Here is a 20,251-nt window from a genome sequence, read left to right on the forward strand (position 1 = left end):
ATACCTCACGAGGTGAGATTTTGCATGGAGCCCCAGATCTATGTCGATTGACAGTCATTTTGTATGTCTTCCATTTTCTTACTATTGCACCAACAGTTGTCTCCTTCTCACCCAGCGTCTTACTTATGGTTTTGTAGCCCATTCCAGCCTTGTGCAGGTCTATGATCTTGTCCCTGACATCCTTAGAAAGCTCTTTGGTCTTGCCCATGTTGTAGAGGTTACAGTCAGACTGATTAATTGAGTCTGTGGACAGGAGTCTTTTATACAGGTGACTATTTAAGACAGCTGTCTTTAATGCAGGCACCAAGTTGATTTGGAGCGTGTAACTGGTCTGGAGGAGGCTGAACTCTTAATGGTTGGTAGGGGATCAAATACTTATTTCTCTGTGCGCAATGCAAATAAATATATATAATTTTGACAATGTGATTTTCTTTTTTTTTTTATATATATAATCTATCTCTCACTGGTAAAATTAACCTAGGCTAAAAATTCTAGACTGTTCATGACTTTGACAGTGGGCAAACTTACAAAATCAGCAAGGGATCAAATACTTATTTCCTTCACTGTATGATGTTAATGCTTATTTTATGTATATACTTAAAAACAGAATTATCTATTTTTTAACTCTTAAATGGGGTTGTCTCACTATATAACAAACCCTGCATTAAACAAAGAAGACCAGGCATTCAATTGATCGCTGGAAGTTTGACTTCTGAAAACTCCAACAATACGGGGAAGTTGTGGCCAGCCACATATTTCCCTACAGCAGGTGAAATGTAGTATTACATGGTATAATATATTGGCCGGCCAGATCTGCCAAGCGGAAGACACTGATACTCACCCGTTCTTTGCTCTGGCTTACTAAGGGGGTTCCTAAGCTGGGATCTCCCTGAATGACTTCCAGATGGACTAATAGGGCAAATGCACTGGGGTTGTTGTAATAAGATAACCTATGCCATGAGTTGCCCCATTAGTGCAAATCAACTTTTTTTGCAGTCTGATCAGCTTTTTTTCCCCTAATAAAACATATGGAAAGGGATTGTCCTAGTAATGGTCTATGAACACCACCTAGTTAAAGGGATATCTACATAATTCTAGATCTGCTACAAAAATAAATGAATAGTAAATGAATATATTTATTCAAAGACAAAGCTGGGTTGAGCAAATTGCTTATTTTAGTTATTAAAAATGTTCATTATATACAGTGAGGTTTGTAACATGGCTCTCCTACTGTCCTTCAGTCGCCAGGGTTAAAATCAGGTTTAAAAATCAGAACAGCAACATTTATATTAAATTCTTTTAATAAAATTGTATCAGTGTGATTGGTGCAACTTCTTAAATACATTTTACTCAAAAATTATTTTTACTTTTTGAGATGCAGCTGCTTTGTATTCTGTTTACAGAGCAGCTGTATCTTACGCTGAATCCTGTGCCCGTCAGGTCCACGGGACTGACGGGTTCAGTGACAGCGGGTTCTGCATGCCTCTGACACGCAGGATCGAGCTGCTATCATTCACATCTAAGTTCATAACTTAGATGTGATCGATTTACAGGGGGATCAGACACCCAGGACCTGCTGTCACTAAACCCGTCAGTCCCGCGGACCTGGCGGATTCAGGTCTTAGTGCACGGTACAGCTGGTCTGTATACAGAATACAGAGCAGCTGTATATCAAAAAGTAAAAATATTTTTATAATGAAATGTATTTAGGAAGTTGAACCAATCACATTGATGCACAATTTGGAATTTTGCAGCATTACCAAAACTCAATATTTCCTTATGGGGGATAAGGCTGCATGACCATGACAGAATTCATGCTATTGTCAGACGTCAGTATTGCAGTGATTTTCCAAAGATTCCCAGGCCACCAGATGTCACCACAGACTGTGATAAAAAAAACTGTTGTATTGAAAAGTACAGTCAATTTTCCTTTCAATAAAGTTGGGGCGGCAAGGTCATAACTGGGTCCAAACGTATCCTGACCAAACATATGCTAAAAGGACAACTGCCATTTTGCCAGATTTTTCCGGCATATATGCCGGAAGTGCATTGCATACGTGGTGTAAATTTAGCCTTAGAGGCTATGTATGCCTTCACAAACTATATTTTTATTGTCCCAATACATCTAAAATGAGAAATGTCCTATCGTTTTGTGTCTACAGCTCCTGTGCAGACTGTGTCTACATGGTAACAGACAAAATGTAAACAAACCTTGTATAGGTTAATTTTCAGTCATACTCCGTTTTATCTACCCTTTACTCCTGCTAGTAATAATCCATGCATATATACGTGTATACTTCAGAAAAAGTGCAAACCAGTCAGTACTAACTAAAGAACAAGGTGTATCATCACGTTTCTCTAGCTTTTCTATTCAAGGGGATTATTCTACCTCCTATTCTTGCCAACCTATCACACCCATACTAGAAATGTTAACATAAATCAAGTTAAAAAAAAGTCACAGATAAATAAAACAAATAAAAAACAAAAAAATGATTGTGTACAAAACAGGGCTGATACCCTTAGATAAAGTCCCATTGCCAGCCACTAAACCTTCCTTGCTTACATGTAGCTCTCTTCTCTACTAGGAGCAAATTAAATGTGAGTAAGGTTCTCATCACTCTTTTGGGGAGTTTCCGTATGGGTTTAACTGTATTTTTGATGCCAAAACAAATGTAGTCTGCGGTACTATTCTTGCCATCAAAAATACTGAAATACTGACGGACCCTTTTATACTCAATAAGGTCAGTCAGAAGTTCCCGGTATCACTCTGAAAACATCTGGCATAGCTGTCATGGATCCGTTATAAACAGTCTTTTTATATGTACATTGAAATATTTATACCATGAAAGTAAATATGTAATATAAAATGACTATTAAATATGACTTTATTTGTTCTGAGTACATTACAGTATTTAATTATATCTACAAATTGGAATAGTTTTAATCCATAAAAATGACTACTGGTCTATAAATAAGCACAAGCTAAAGTGGAAAATGTTCCTTTTCTCTTTCCTTCAGATACCCTTTTCAGTGGCCTTGGAATTGGAGCAGTCATCGGTTTGGCTGTAGCCGCTCTCCTTCTTATTCTCGTTGTGACGGATGTCAGTTGCTTCTTTATGAGACAGTGCGGATTGCTTATGTGTATAACCAGACGGATCTGCGGGAAGAAAAGTGGCTCCACTGGAAAAAGTAAAGAATTAGAAGAAGGAAAAGCTGCATACTTGTGAGAAAAAAATACTTGTCTCATTTAAATGGCCTTTAAAGTTCAAAAAGAAAAACTTTAAAAAAAAATCTAAAAAATTCAGATAAAAATCAGTAAACATATATATGGACTCGGTATATCTATTTGAATTACAGACAGGTTTAAAATCAAGAAGCATATCAGACAAGAGATAAACTTGGAGCAATAATGAAAACCATTTTCCCAGCTACCAACTAAGTAAATATAAGATATAACTTTTATTGGTAAATTAGTTAAAAGGTCCAAGATGGACAGTCAGAGCACAAAAGTTATTTGCAATTGTTCTTTTGACCTGCCAGCTACCAGGGTCTTCTCTAATATTTCAAACTTGGAGCAATATCCCCAGTAAAAGTTTTTAAAAATAGTCTAATTTATTTATTTTTTATTAGAAAGCAATGGCTGCCACTGTCAATCACCAACGAGTCTTAAACAGGCCTAATTTAAGGAGACATGAACAACTGCCATGTCCATACCTCAGAACCCATAGCCTTGTACACCCACAGCATTTAGTTATTAGTGTCTAAAAAGCATATTGAACATAGGCTCCAATAATGACGTAAAGGGAATGTGCATCTTTAATGATCTTTGGACAGTTCATTGAGACATGTCAGGGTATGTTATCAGGGGGTTTATGAGTCTAAGAGCAAATCTTTAAAAATTTAATTCTTCATTGATTCTCCGAAATGCAGATCACTCTGATCCACTGCAAATCTCAATCCTGGTTACTCAACTCGATCATCTCCTGTCAAGACCTCCACCAATCACCAGAGCTGAAGGGTTGCCCTTTTTGGATTTTGCCAGCTTCATATAGAGACTTTTGTATCTATCTGGAAAGAAATTAAACTGCATGGACCTGAGGAAGCTGAGGGAAACAATAAAACACAGGCCCTTCTTTCTAGTGATTGGTGTAGGTCTCAGAGTATGAACAATAACATCTTCAGACATGTCTCACTGAAATTTAAGAAGATGTCCACAGGACATACAGTGTATACTTTAAATGATGTTGTTTTTTACATTTAATGAGCGTTCAATCATATACATACTTCCACCGTTTAAGTGTACTTCCGACTTTCAACATTAACAGCATCCTTTAAAGTCCAAGTTTACACACAATGTTGAGAGAATCTGGAAATATTTTTTGTTTACCTTATACTCTTCGTTAGTTATATCATCTAGTTTGTTCGGTGTGCATATATATATATATATTTACACACACATATATATATATATATATATATATATATATATAATCTTTATATATATATATATATATATACATATAATATAGATATGCATATATATGTATATATAAAATGTATGCTTTGTGTGTTTCTGTGTATACGCTATACATCGTTTTGTTGGTGTTTCTATCTAAACTGCATGCATTTTTGCAATGTTAATATTTGTTGATTTTTTTTATTTTTTTATCATTTTTAATGGGCCAATCTATTGATGGGTCAATGAGATTGGACCATCATCGATTTGTGTCTGTGGTGCTCCATAGAGAAATATTCAAAGCTTTTAGATGGGTTTGGAGGCTTTACAGTTTTGAAAATTGAGCTTAAGCATTCCATTACTGTAAAGTCACAAGATAATTTTTTGGGTGGATTTCCCCTTTGACAACTATAGAATGATAATGTGACTTTGTTAGAAAACTTCTGTCTGCTGAACATTGTATCAATTGACTGAACATGTATATGTAGTGTTGGTCTTTATTCATTGCATTGAGGGAAGGATGATTATTATTTGAGGCTTTAAAACATTGCAGGTTGGACAGTTTGCTACTCATATCTACAGGTGGCCAAAGAGATTGGATAAGAATATTCCTAAACTCCAAAGCATAATTTGGGCCATGGCTTCCTTGACAATCTATCCACCATCCCTCCTTTTTATTTACCTTTCATCTACCAGTCACATGGATTTATATTAAATTTTAAGTAATGGTGAAATCATATAAATACCAGTATGGAAAGGTCACGGTGGGATTAGGTTCTTTGGAGGCTATCTCTTATTTTTGGAAGAAGGGAATGGACACTAGCTGAGAAAAACAGGCGTTAGGTGAAAGAAAAAAAAAATTATATAACTATAATGTAGTAAAATATTCCAAATATAAAAATAGTATTTCAAAACTAGCCATCCAAAAAACTACTATGAAGTGCACCATTAAAATTATCTTGTGTTGTGCTGTGTCTAAATTTTTACCTTCATACAATAAACACAATAAGGTCAACAAAATGCCCAAATAACAGAACTATACACTGAATGGCCATTTTATTAGAGACCCGCATCTAGTAGCACGTTGGACATCCTTTGGCCAGAACCGCAGCAATTGATCATAGCATAGATTCCACTAGGAAATTGTTCTGCCGGAATATTGGCCCATGCAGACAGGATAGCTTTTCGCAGTTGCTGCTAAGGTGTCCTTCTGCCATAGGGTAAACAGCTGCCATGAAGGAATGAAGGTCTGCCACAATGCTTAGCTAAGCTCTACTGTTCAAACATCCATCCACGGGTATCAGAGGAGCCAGTGTGTGCCAATAAAACATTCCCCGCGCCATTACTCCACCTCCACCAGCCTAAACTGTTCACACCATGACCTCAATTCATGCTGCTTGTGCCTAATTCTGACCCTCCCATCAGCATGGTGCAACAGAAATCTGACCAGTCTATGTTTTTCCGCTGCTCAGTGATCCAATTTTTGCCCTCTTTTGCCCACTGGAGTCTTGCCTGTCAGTTTCACTTAGATAGGAATGGTACTCGTACTGGTCGTCTGCTGTTATAGCCCATCCGCAATAAGGAACGATGAGTTGTACATTCAGTCACGTTCGTTGGAGCACCAATGTTGTGTTTGGCTGAAATTTGCTTGACTGTGCACCGCCGGTCAGTCAGAACGATACTTGAGATCCTCCTCTGACCCCTTTCAGCGATGTTTTTTCTCAACCATACCATTCTCCCTCTACTCTCGACACTATTGCGTGAGAAAAACCCACAAGGTTCACAGTTTTTAAATAATGGTCCCGGCTAGTCTAGCAACAATGACCATGACTTGTTCGAAGTTACTCAGATTTTACTAATCTATTGTGGATTCACACTAAAACTGATCCACGGAAAACGTGCTCACTTGATTTTATGCTGCCCTCCGGGGTCATGTGTCTAATCTCCATACAGGGAAGCTCCAACCCTGAAAGGTCGGTGTCTCTAATAAAGTGGTCATTTTGTGTATGTGATAACAGAAAAAGTCAAAGGCAGATGTATTTGCTAGACATTTTTTCTGAGAAATGATGTAGGGACACCAATGCTCTTTTTGCCCTCCCTATAATCTGACCCTGGTAAAAACTCCTCATGATTCATGGTAGACACCTTTCTGAGTTCTAAAAACCACAGAATTTGACAACTGCAAAATGTGGCACACCTATATATAGTTTAATTATATAATACTGTTTTACTATATTACATTGTACTACTAACAGACATAAAATCTGTTATTGGCTTTGCACCTCTTCTCTGTTCCCTGTGGTCTACAAAAGACAAAAAACAACAACTCAGGTATTCATAAATGTATTTTCACATTATAAACATATAAAATCTCACAAAATAATATTGTAAATTATTTAAAATGTACATAGAGAACCTTTGTTTATATATGTTCACCTTATTTCGTAATGTAATATAGTTGTTCCCAAATATAAAGGAGTTTTTACATGAGAGAATTTAGTGATGTCATCAGGGTCACATTAGTTGTGGTCTGGGTGCCAGGGCACATAGCAATGTCTGGTCTTGGCTCAGATTATAATGCGGAGATGCATACATGGCCACTCGACCCTTGACTTTAATACGTTACATGACCTTATAAATGCTCTCATACTCATGCATGTACTGTCATTTCTTCATTAAAATATGTGCTTATGAGCACTCATACATAATGTGTGACCCAAATGACATGCCTGGATTATATGTTATTAAAGGGATTGTATGTGTTTAGAAAAACATGGCTGCATTATTCCAGAACAAGCGTCACTATTGTCCATAGGCCGTGTTTGGTATTGCAGCCCAGCCCCACACAAGTGAATGGGATTGAGCTACAAACCCAGAGACAGCCCATAGATCAAAGTAGTGCTGCTTTTGAAAGAAAGCTATCATATTTTTATTATCTCACACAACCTTTATATTTTAAAATGAGAAAACCCATTTTGGTATTTTTCTTTAAAGGCTCGATACTATGTACTTATGGTGTTTTGGTAAACTGCTATATAGAGTATATGAATTCGAGGGGAAATATTATGTAAGTACAAAAGAGGTTGCAGGCTATTTTTTTAACAGGAGCAACGCCGCTCTTGTCCATGGACAGGGTGTGGTATTGCAGCAGAGCCTCATCCACTTTGATAGGGCTGAGCTACAACACCACAAAGTGTTGCAGTTTCTGTAAAAAAGCCGCCATATTTTCTTGGTCACATACAACCCCATTAAATAGCAGATTGTAAATTGTGATAAGCTGCAGTCTCTTTACCGCAAGTATCCAAAACATTGATCTATGTCGAACAGAAGGAGATATACGACTGACTACTCCGTGATGAGTTGTATTTACTCTAAGCAATATCTAAAAATTTATTAATTTCCATTCATAAAGCATTCTGTCTATTTTTATGTAACCGTATCAGTAGTTTCCATATCAAACCAGTGTATTGCTCAGGAAAAACGTACGTATTGCACAGACCTAACAAGGTGCACTCTTAAGATCAAAAAAATTGTGTTATAGGAATGAAATGTAGAATTGAAAGCACTTGACGTACTGCAAACCACTCTCAATGTGAACACTTTGATACCGATTTTATTTTTCTATTTATTGGATCATCTTGCGGGATATTAAAAATGAGCCAGAGAACACTCATTCCTCGAGAGTTCTTCAGTACAGTAATGTGTAACTGCACTCGCCTTGTGTCCTATTCCTTTCTTTTCATGACTTTGTCTAAAGTTATGTTGTAGAGGGACTAGATTTATGTAGATTATCATTCTCTGTAGCCAATAAATCTAACAATGAATTGCTTACTGTAACTCTAGAATTTAATTTCAAAATGATCAACAATGTCAATTTACAATTACAATAATGATTTCATTATAAGGTTACTTCAGATGCAAGCAATCTTTTCTTGAGCATTTGTGAGGTCTGTTGGTTTTGGGTTTTTGTGCCGAATGGGTCCAATACTGTTGACCATTCTGAGATCTCCCAAGATAAATCCATCTTAAGTTCTCAAGGTGGTCACACTAAGGGCATGGCCCCACGTGGCGGTTTTCCTCTGCAGCTGTCCGCATCAATGCCGCACAGAATCTGCGTTGCAGATTCTGCGGCAGATCTGCCCAAAATGTGCAGTAAATTGATGCGGACTAGCTGCTGTGGACTGCGGTAAAAGTGCTTCCCTTCTCTCTATCAGTGCAGGATAGAGAGAAGGGACAGCACTTTCCTTAGTGAAAGTAAAATAATTTCATACTTACCGGCCGTTGTCTTGGTGACGCGTCCCTCTTTCGGCATCCAGCCCGACCTCCCTGGATGACGCGGCAGTCCATGTGACCGCTGCAGCCTGTGATTGGCTGTAGCCGTCACTTAGACTAAAACGTCATCCTGGGAAGCCGGACTGGAGACAGAAGCAGGGAGTTCTCGGTAAGTATGAACTTCTATTTTTTTGACAGGTTGCTGTATATTGGGATCGGTAGTCACTGTCCAGGGTGCAGAAACAGTTACTGCCGATCGCTTAACTCTTTCAGCACCCTGGACAGTGACTATTTACTGACGTCTCCTAGCAACGCTCCCGTAATTACGGGAGCCCCATTGACTTCCTCAGTCTGGCTGTAGACCTAGAAATACATAGGTCCAGCCAGAATGAAGAAATGTCATGTCAAAAAAGCAAGACGCATCCGCAGCACACATAACATGTGCATGACATCTGCGGACTTCATTGCGGAATTTAGAATCTCCATTGAAGTCAATGGAGAAATTCCGCAATGAGTCCGCAACCAGTCCGCCACTGGTCCGCAACATCCATTGTATGCTGCGGACACCAAATTCCGCACTGCAGCCTATGCTCCGCAGCAGAATTTTCAGCGACGTCTAAACGAAGCCTACTAAAAAGAAGCGGAAGGCAATGGAGAAACGGCTCCGCTGCGGATTAACGCTGCGGAGTGTCCGCAGCGGAATTCAAGAGCAATTCCGCCACGTGGGGCTTTGCCCTAAATGTCCAAATGTCCACAGCCAGAAAAACTTTATGTTAAGACTACAAGGTGACACAATGTCATCTGCGAGTCGTGGTAAAATCGTGATTAAAAAATAAAATTTAATGATTCCCTATGGGAAGAAAAGGTTCAAACGACCCTGCGACTATCACAAAATTTCTGATACGGTGGACTTCCATGGGGAAACTCATGTGGCGCCATAAAGCTCTAGCATTAAACTGATACTATATATTAACTCAATCAAAGTGTATTTGATCATTATCAAAGTAAGAATAAGTAGGGATATTACTGTGCCAAATGGGCATATCTAGCTAGTCTAACAGTGCCTTCAGTCAAACTGCACATACGGTGAAATGGATAACAAGAGTTAAAACAATGATTTTTCCAATCAGGGACACAGACAGCAGAGGGCCCCGTACAAGAACAGCATATGAGCCCCTGTGTTTTCCAACTACTAATTTAAAGAATATAGGGTGCTAGATGTAAATATCCTACTGTATATTCCAAATCTCTTACTGCTCTGCCAATCCACCAGTTATGAGTCATGAGTGAGAATCATTACTGTAGTCTCTTATGTTCAGTTTAATAAACAATACAAAACACTATTTTTTTTCTTATGAAGTAGTAGTGGGCCCCTTTACTTGCAAGGCCCTTGTGCAACTGCATAGGTTGCAGATTTGGTATGTCCACCCCTACTTGCAAAAAGGAATTAAAGGTATTTTCCAACCAGTCACATCACCTATCCAAAGGATAAGTAATAAATGTACAATCACTAAAATGAGGTTCCAAAGTCTCCCATTTTTAATTACACGCTTGACCATGGAGTTTAAATGGAGCGAAGGTCAAGCATGCATGCAGTTGCTCCAATTAAACACCATGTGAATGCCTGACTGCTCTATTTAATTTTTTCTTCACTATGGTCATGCGGTGAGGAGGAATAGTGGACCCGAGACCCCCAATCTAGTGATGGTAGGGATTGCAGCAGTGGGACCCCAGCAATCATTTACTTAACACCTATACTGTGGTTAGGTGATCAACTGATTGGTGGGAAATCCCCTTTAAGAGGAAGCATGACACATGGATGTAGATGATAAGTCTATAAATCAGATACCTCTAGCACTCCATCTTTTCCTTTACTGTAGCATAGCAAATTATAATTTCCAATCTGCTGCATATCTATGTAGTATATGCATAATTTCGGGAATGCTTGATATCTTGTAGGAAGGATGGATCAAAAGAACCCATAGTAGAGATGAGAACTGAGGATGAAAGAATTACTAATCATGATGGGAGCCCAGTTAATGAACCAAATGAAACAACACCTCTTACAGAACCTGAGTATGTATTCTTGTTTTGTTGTTTCTTATCAAGTTCAGCATCAAAGCCACAAAAGATAAGAAGTCTTTGCAGTGCCTTTTTGTAGTTCTTAATGTCTATCTATATATTTTATTTCATCTCCTCTCGATATATTTTCTCTGTTTTGCAATTTGTATAGTATTTATTCACATTTGCTGGCCGTAAATAAGGCGTACCACAATGAGAAAGCATCTTCCAAAACTTTCATCACATTCGTAATAATTACCTATAAGGCAGTAAGATTGTCTTATGAGAAAAAACAATCAATAGACATTGACTGCAAAAAGAGCCTTATAAAATCATGTATTTTTGATGATCTCCCATTTACTAGTTTTCATGTTCTATACAATTATTTCTAGAAAAAGAGGTGTATTTTAGACAAGTTTTAAATTGGTAGTAGTTTGGAACATTAGCTGTAGTTTTAAAGTGTAAACGCATGACTTAACTATAGATACACATACAAAACTATAGATAGATATTATCTTTCAGAATTTTTTTCTAGAAAGGTTCGAAAACTGGAACTGGAATTTTATTTAGGTCTCATTCCTGCAGCAGAACCATGTGCACAGAGTTTGAACAGCATCATATGTGGTCTCTACATCTCAGTACTACAGAGATATTTTCCCTTATAAACAATTATTCTAGGGAAGAATACCTCCGTAATAAGGCATACGATGATGGTTGCCACCATTTTATAGGTCAGATTCCATATGAATCCAACAACAACAAAAAAACAACACAATCATTTCCCTCTATATAATGTCAGGGGCATAGTGGGGTACAGCATGACCCCACAGACTGCTATGGGCACCATATTATGACTCTGTACAGCTTGGAGCTTGTACAGAGCTGCAATACACTCACATTCATAAGCTCAGGCTGGGGTTGGTTGTGAACAAATCCTGGTAATATCGCAACTTTTTTATCCAAAGAGACAATCCACAACTAAATGTCGCCATGTATTCCCAGCCTAATTATGATTATTTAAACTTAATATGCAAATTGTTTTGTACTTTTGGCCTGGTTTAATAGAGAGCCATCTCCTTCCTGAAAAGACAACCATGATGACAATAAAACTACAACAAGCTCTCGAAGTCCCTAAGGCAGGGTTTTTAGGATGTGCCCCCCATTCATTGGTCCCTGAAATTCAGAATAATAGCTGTTGGAACCACAATATTTTTGGGGCACTCTTCTCTACAGATCCCAAACGCTCTTATGTACAATATAAAACATACTCCCCATTTCCCTCAACCCCTACACACATGCATCTGTAGTAGACGCCACCCAACAATCACGCTCTTCAATCAACCACCTGTCTTTATAGGGATGGACTGATCGCTTACAGTGGGCACCTACCACACAGTCTATTTGTGATAGACTGTGTGATAGGTGCCAATCCCTCATCATTCCCTGGCACCTAAGAACATTTGGATTGGTCACAACACCAATTTGGTAGAACAAATAAAATTAAATAGCATTGTTTTTGACTAATGTATTATACCTACTCCAAATCCCCCATGCATACTGTGATTTTATAGTTACCATGGCCAAAAAAAGCCAAAGTTGCATTAAAGTGAATGCCCTTTTAATTTTTTTCTTATACAGAGGGGGGAGTTAATCAATTCTTCACCGCCAGTTTTCCGGTGTATAAAAAAAAATTGCAAATGTTTAAAAGTTGCGACCTTTAACCCCTTAATGACCAGCCTATTTTAAACCTTAGTGACTAAGCTATTTTTTATGTTTTTCCATCTTCTCATTCAAAGACCTTTAACTTTTTTTTATTTGTGCATCGACATAGCTGTATAAGGTCTGTTTTTTTGCGGGACAAGTTGTAATTTTTAATAGCACCATTTTGGGGTACATAGAATTTGTTGATTAAATTTAATTACCTTTTTTTGGGGGGAATAGAAAAAAACCCAGCAATTTCGCCAAACTTTTTTGCATCCTAAGTTTACACCGTTTACCGTGTGGTATAAATACCACAATAACTTTATTCAGTGGGTTGTTGCAATTGCAACGATTTCAAATTTATATAGATTCTTTATGTTTTACTACTTTGTTTTTGTGTCTCCATATTTGAAGAGCCATAACTTTTTTATTGTTCCGCTGATACAGCTGTATGAGGTCTTTTTTTTTTTTGCGGGACAACTTGTAGTTTTTATCGGTACCATTTTGCAGTAGATGCAAATTTTTCACTTTTTATCACATTTTTTTTTAAGGCTGGATTCAAAGAAAACAGCAATTTTTGCATTGTTTTTTATTTTATTTTTTATGACGTTCACGGTGCGGGTTAAATGATGTAATAACTTTATAATCGTTATGGATGCCTCTGGCATAGCCTAGCAGGTATACACTACAGGCAGACCTGGGGACCTTTGTTAGGCCCCCGGCTGTCATAGAAGACACCGGCACCCTGCGATTTTATAGCCAGGTGCCGGTGGGATGAGAGGGAGCTCCCTCCCTCTCTACAAAACCACTCAGATGCGGCACTCGCTATTGAGCACCGCATCTGAGGGGTTAAACGGGTGAGATGAATTCTAAAATCGATCTCACCCATTAGAGCAGGGATGCCCCCAGCCCTCAGCTACCTCTGGCAGCTGAGAGCAGGGAGATTTAACGGCTCCCTGCTCTGTTTATTTAATCCGAGGCAGCGCCATTAAAAGGCTATTGCATCGAAATAAAGCCCGTTAGTGGCCGCCGTAAAAACACTTACACTATGGGGAGGTCACTAACCGGTTAAGCTGTTTCCGCCATTTTTCTAAAAATTGGGTGGAATTTAGCATAAAGGGATGTGGCCCCAAGCATTTACTATAATTTAGATGCAACAAGTTTTGTAAGAGGCGTCACATCAGCTTGTTTCTCAATAAAACGAAACGCCAGTCTTAATAAATCCCCCCCCCCCCCAGTAGATTGTTAAAACAAACTCCTAGTGAGCCGTCTGTCAATGTAGCTTTAGCAGAGCTATAGCACCTGTCATTTCATAATTTTTAGCACAGGCGAATGCCATAGTATCAGTATCTTATAAAATTTCAGAATACTTTGGGTTTTGAAGATCATATAATTCATACTGCTCGACGTCTCAAGGCAACTATAATTTTTGCGCTTGTAATATTTCACTCAATGTTTACTGGAGCCTAGTCAGCGTAAAACGAATTTATCTAAAATAGAAAGTCAGTGGTCTCTAATAATATACTGTACAGTATACTTTTGTAAAATAATCTCGGTAAATACTGTATAAGTAGTCCAAGCATAATCAGCTAATATACATGAAAACAGTGATAAACCTCCACTTCTAATATTACCAGATTAGAAATATACTGATCTGGCTATTTAAAGGTTATTTAAAGGGTATGTTAATCTTTGAACACTATTTTAACGTTTAAGTGGTTGTTTCATCAAGATAAGGCTTTTTTTTTTAGCTGAAGCCGGCTGGCCGGTGAACTGGCCCGCCTGGCTTCTGAAACCGCCGCTGCAAACAGCTGATATCGCCGGAGGAAGTATTTGCTGGCCATACATTTACCCTGGTGCTCAAATGTATTGTTACATGCATGGCCGATCATGTAATACATAGTAATACGAGTCCACCAGGGCGAAAACGTATATTTTTTAGCAGCACTCCGCTCTGACTAATAGAGGTGGATCCCTCGTGGGGGTAACCTCTATTTCGTCCATATAAGCTAATAAAGCAAATGGAAAGGGGATGTCAAGATGAGACAATCCCTTTAAGATACAAATATATTATTCAATATAAATACACTACAGTAAGAATAAAAACTTTGCTGATGAAAAATCAACAGGTGTTATATTGTTTTCCTATAAACAATCGTCTTTAGTTCAGTTGAATTGGTATTAAGAGATAATAGTCAGAGCTCTCGCTGTCGCTTTTTTTCTTCAGAGGGCTTAACAGAACTTTTATCTTGTTTTCAGCAATAACTCCAGTGTACAAACAATATCGGCGTGATGCTTGTGAACTTTATTTGATCGTTTTCTCAGAGAAGTTGATTTTTCTCAATAATTGGCCACCATAAAATAGAAAATTAGGTTTTCTGTGACAGTGAATTTTTTTCCAATACCCAATAACACAAAAAAATATTGTGTCGTTTGTGCAGTAGCGATATAGAAAGAATACAGCAGACTTATCGTTATGAGCGGACACTGTATTCATGAGCCCCTTCCCCACCACCAATGATTGATGGCTGCAAATATATCTGCTTGAATTGACAGCAACTATCAAACATTTGTGACGGGAGCAAGGAGAGGCGAGTACTGGGCTCTTGAATACTGTACATCTTTCGTAGCGGGTATCACATAAATAGCACTAAATTATTTTATGCTATTTGGTATAATAGCCCAGCTGACTTGTGTGGTTTTGTTCAGACAGCACTAGTTTTTCTCAGGTTCTCGAAATAGGGTCCCAACCCAGTTGCAAATAGAAAGAATTGTATTCGGCACACTCTTGGAATATTTAACGTAAATTTATTTGAATTTTTTTTCAATCTTTTCGTAATGCCAGTGGCTACATGTGCCAGCTGACTTGTCAGGTAATATGGTTCCCTAAATATTGTGACAGATCAACTGTAATGAAAAATTTAATGTAAAGTCATGTTTCCCATAGTAATTATTCATTAGGGAGTCCTTTAGACTCAAGGTTATCTTGGTAAGTATCTGCAATTTTTTTTTTTACATTGTGCTTTTCCAGGAAGCAGAAAGCTTAAAATGCTCTCAGATGGGCATCACATGCCCACAATGTCCCCCTTATATGACTATGGCTATTTTAAGCCTTGATGCCCAGAGCAAAATCTCACCTATTGGAATGCTGCCTTCTAAAGGCAATGTTTTTAATTATTATATCTTAGACTTTTTTTTTTATTGAAAATTGAAATTGATATTCTTCAATTTTGTGGGTCTTTTTTAGGAAACAATGGTCAGAAATTTTTCTAATTTTTTTCACGTTAGTCTGTTCACTGAAAACTATTTTCCTTCAAAATTAACCCTCTAATTGTCCCAAATGCAAATATGTGTACATTGTGCAGTGTATGACATCACTATAACACCAACAACAAAGACTCAATTTTAGTTACATAGTTACATAGTTAGTATGGCTGAAAAAAGACACATGTCCATCAAGTTCAACCAAGGGACGGGAAAAGGGAAGGGAAAAATTTCTATACATAGGAGCTAATATTTTTTTGTTCTAGGAAATTATCTAACCCTTTTTTAAAGCCATCTACTGTCCCTGCTATGACGGCTCCTGCGGTAGGCTATTCCATAGAGTCACAGTTCCCACAATAAAGAGGGCTTGTCGCCTCTGCAGATTGAACCTTTTTTTCTCCAGACGGAGGGAGTGCCCCCTTGTTTTTTGAGGGGGTTTTACATGGAACAGAATTTCACCATATTTTTTGTATGTGCCATTAATATATTTATATAAGTTAATCATGTCCCCCCTTAGTCGTCTTTTTTCAAGGCTAAATAGGTTTAATTCTTTTAATCTTTCCTCATAACTTAGATTCTCCATGCCCCTTATTAGCTTCGTTGCTCTTCTTTGTATTTTTTCCAACTCCAGGGCATCCTTTCTATGAACTGGAGCCCAGAACTGAACTGAATATTCTAGATGAGGCCTCACTAATGCTTTGTAAAGTGGTAATATTACATCCCTGTCCCGTGAGTCCATGCCTCTTTTAATGCACGACAATATCCTGCTGGCCTTTGAAGCAGCTGATAGACATTGCATGCTGTTATTTAGTTTATGATTTACAAGTAAACCCAGATCCTTCTCAACAAGTGAATCCCCCATTGTAGCTCCCCCTAGGACATATGATGCATGCAGGTTGTTGGTACCCAGATGCATAACTTTACATTTATCTACATTAAACTTAATTTGCCAACTGGATGCCCAAACACTTAGTTTGTTTCAATTTGCTTGCAATTCACGAACATCTTCCAAAAACTAAACTATATTACATAGCTTGGTGTCATCTGCAAAAATAGTAATAGTGCTATTAATCCCATCCTCTATATCATTAATAAACAAGTTGAATAATAGTGGTCCCAGCACTGAACCCTGGGGTACACCACTTATAACTGGGGAGGATTCAGAGTAGGAATCATTTACCACAACTCTCTGGATACGGTCCTTGAACCAATTCTCAATCCAATTACAAACTATATTTTCTAAACCTATAGTCCTTAATTTACCCATTAGACGTCTATGAGGGACAGTGTCAAATGCCTTTGCAAAGTCCAAAAACACTATATCCACAGCGGCCCCTCTGTCTAGGCTTCTGCTCACCTCTTCATAAAAACAAATCAGGTTGGTTTGACAACTTCTGTCCTTAGTAAAACCGTGCTGGCTGTCACTTATAATACTATTTTTTGTCACATAATCCTGTATATAGTCCCTAAATAGCCCCTCAAACATTTTTCCCCACGATGGATGTTAAGCTTACTGGTCTATAATTACCCGGCGAAGACCTAGAGCCCTTTTTGAAAATAGGCACCACATTTGCCCTGCGCCAGTCCCTTGGCACTATACCAATCACTAGAGAATCTATAAATATTATAAAAAGGGGGACAGAAATAACTGAACTAAGCTCTTTAAGAATTCTAGGGTTTATCCCATCTGGTCCCGGGGCCTTGTGCACATTTATTTTATTTTATTTAGCTCGGACCATATCTACATTCATCCAATTCAGTATATCAACAGATATATTAACAGTGCTGGCACTGGCTACATCAGCTGTCTTTTATACATGTATCCCCCTCCCTTAACTTTATACGCAGCCTCTGCACATGGATTTTATTTAAACAGACACAGAATTTTTATAGTGAAGCCACAAAAAAAGAAAGAGTCTGAGTAGAACATTAAAAAAAATTGGTCCTTGGACATATTTATTGCATTCATTGGGGTAACGTACATTTTTCATGATATAAATATATAAATCCCTAAGCAACTGGCTTTTTCTTTTTACTTTTTACTTTTTTCATTGTTTTACAATTTTTTTCTCATTTTAATTTACTCTATTATTTTATAATTTACTATGTATTTATTTTTCATTCATTTATTTTGAGGCTCAGGTTAGCAGATAGCACATGATCTTTGTGTTCTCTGCTCCTTATATACAGATCATATATAAGTGTGATGAATAATATAAAGCATCAGAAAATTCCCTCTTTCTCATGTAGCCTTTTTAGATTATCAAAATATTGGAATAGTTTTAATAGGCAGCTAGATGTGTGCGTTGTTAGCACTGTATTTTTTTTTTTTTTTTAGCGTATATATTGTTTTCTGCAACGACAATCCTCAGAAATAGTTTATTAGTGGAAGTGTGTATTCAAGTGTATCCAAAAATCCCATTATTGATAAAGGGATATAGGATGTTTTAATTCTAAAGTCCCTCTTCGTTTAGTCTTCTTGATTTAAAGAGTTTGTCTGGGATAAGAAAAATGTTATAATATCAGTATCTTATAAAATGTCAGAATACTTTGGGTTTTGAAGAGCATGTATTTCATACTGCTAGACGTCTCAAGGCAACTGTAATTATTTGGTTTGCAATCTCTTATGAAAGTATTTACTGGCGCCTAGTCAGTATAAGATACATTTTTCTAGAATAGAAAGTTATTGGTCTGAAAACAAGTGATCACCCCACAATTCTAGTATTACTAGATTAAAAATGTACTGATCTGGATAATTAAAGGGTATGTTCATCTTTGGACACTATTTTAAAGGGTTGTCTCATCAAGACAACCTCTTTTTACTACGGAAGCCAACCTAGAGGTGAGCTGAGCCAGTCCAGCTTCTGAAACCACTGCATACAGCTAATATCGCCCATGAAATTTGCAGCAGGCCAATTATTTACCCTGCAGCGCAAATGTAGTGTTACAAGCCGTCCATTCAAATGAATGGCCAACCATGTACTCATGGCGGTTCGAGTTTGCCAGAAAGGAAGCGTCTCTCCACTCTAGCTAATACAAGTGGATTCCGGCCAAAATATCACAATAATTTCTATAGATAGTTAAACGTATCAGTAGTACAATGTTAAGCTTTTCTGGCATATACAATGACATCGCCTGCGAAAATACTCACAAATGACTTAAGAGTGAAAGTGTGTCTCCAATTGGATACAAAAAGTCCATTATTAATAAAGGGATATCAAATGTTTTTGTTGTAATGTCCCTCTCCGTTTAGCCTCCATGATTAAATAGATTATCTGGAATTACAAAAATCAAAAACAGCGTCTCTCTGGGGTCCGGTATTGCAGGTCTGTCCCATTCACTTGAATGAGTGTCCATGAACAAGAGTGTCTTGCACGATGGAAATGGTGAGGGATCAACGGCGCTCCCCTGAAACTATACGTGGAGTGAAATGGTGTTGGTTGCCGGCTGCCACCCACTGCAGTCCTTCGGTGATGAATTCCTTAGTACCAGGGACTGAGCATGTAGAAGATAAATGAATGGGAAAAAGGCAGTGTAGTATTGGGTGAACAAAAGTGGCGCTGTTTTGTACAAAAAATATAGCAGACCATTTTATAAAGGGGTATTCCCATGCTATAATGTTAAGGGATTTCGTTCGGATATGCCATAATATTCTAATCAGTGAAGTCAGAACTCTGGGACCCCCACTGATCCCTAAAACAAAAAGGCGTTCATTCAGCCATTCATCTCTCTTGACCTTCTGCGCTCTGCATCATGTCCCAGGGTATGTGCTAGCTGTTTACATGATTGTGTCCTAGTCGGTGTTATGTCTATATTCTGGCGATTTTTTTTAAACTATTTGAGTTTTCTGGACACTTCATTTTTTCATGCATAACTATATATTTTGCAGGCTATAGTGGGCATGGGTATTATCCATTCTCTACTTCTGTATATCGCTATTATTAGCTGGTAGCACTATATCATGTGTGGACTTTACTACCTATATTTATAGGTGTATAATTCTGCTATATGCACTATTGGAGCGTGGTCTGGTCAAATTTTTGGATGATTGACTCTGTTGTCATGGTTTATTCCATCTGACCCTGTTGTTTGTATTTTTGTGTATGACGTATCCCATTCTCTTTTCATCATATGTTATTGTCGATTATATTCAATAAAGTGTTTTGTTTGCATCTCTGTATATTATTTTAGTATACTATTTTTCTTAGGGCTATGTCCCTTTATGGTTCATTTTTAGGTTGTCTACCTGCAATAAGGGACCCCAATATACGCCATCTTATTGGTGTGAGGTTTTTTTAGGTTCCCTAAAACAAAAAGACAGACATCCCTTCAGCAGTTTTCCTTTACAGTGGTGCTCCTAGTCAGCTGCTGTGCAGGGAACTGCAATACAGACATTTAGGTAAATGGAACAGCAGATTGCCAGGAGGGTCGATGTGCAGGGGAAATAATTTTGGGAAAAAAAGTAGTTTCTACAAAGTTGGCATTACTGTTGATGGC

The 20,251-nt window shown here is 37.8% G+C and overlaps 1 protein-coding gene across 3 annotated transcripts in view; it reads left to right on the forward strand.

Annotated features, from left to right (window-relative positions):
• The window catches only part of NCAM2 (neural cell adhesion molecule 2), a 276,456-nt gene that overhangs the window by 248,729 nt on the left and 7,476 nt on the right, over positions 1–20,251 (forward strand). Inside the window, exons 16-17 of one of the 3 annotated variants that reach the window (XM_075854510.1) lie at positions 3,019–3,223; positions 10,688–10,804. In XM_075854510.1, the coding sequence (XP_075710625.1) occupies positions 3,019–3,223; positions 10,688–10,804 (322 nt within the window). The remainder of the gene's footprint in view (positions 1–3,018; positions 3,224–10,687; positions 10,805–20,251) is intronic. The other 2 variants (XM_075854512.1, XM_075854511.1) reach the window with 2 other exon arrangements.

Source organism: Rhinoderma darwinii, chromosome 2 (genome assembly GCF_050947455.1).
Source record: "Rhinoderma darwinii isolate aRhiDar2 chromosome 2, aRhiDar2.hap1, whole genome shotgun sequence".
Taxonomy (NCBI): domain Eukaryota; kingdom Metazoa; phylum Chordata; class Amphibia; order Anura; family Rhinodermatidae; genus Rhinoderma; species Rhinoderma darwinii.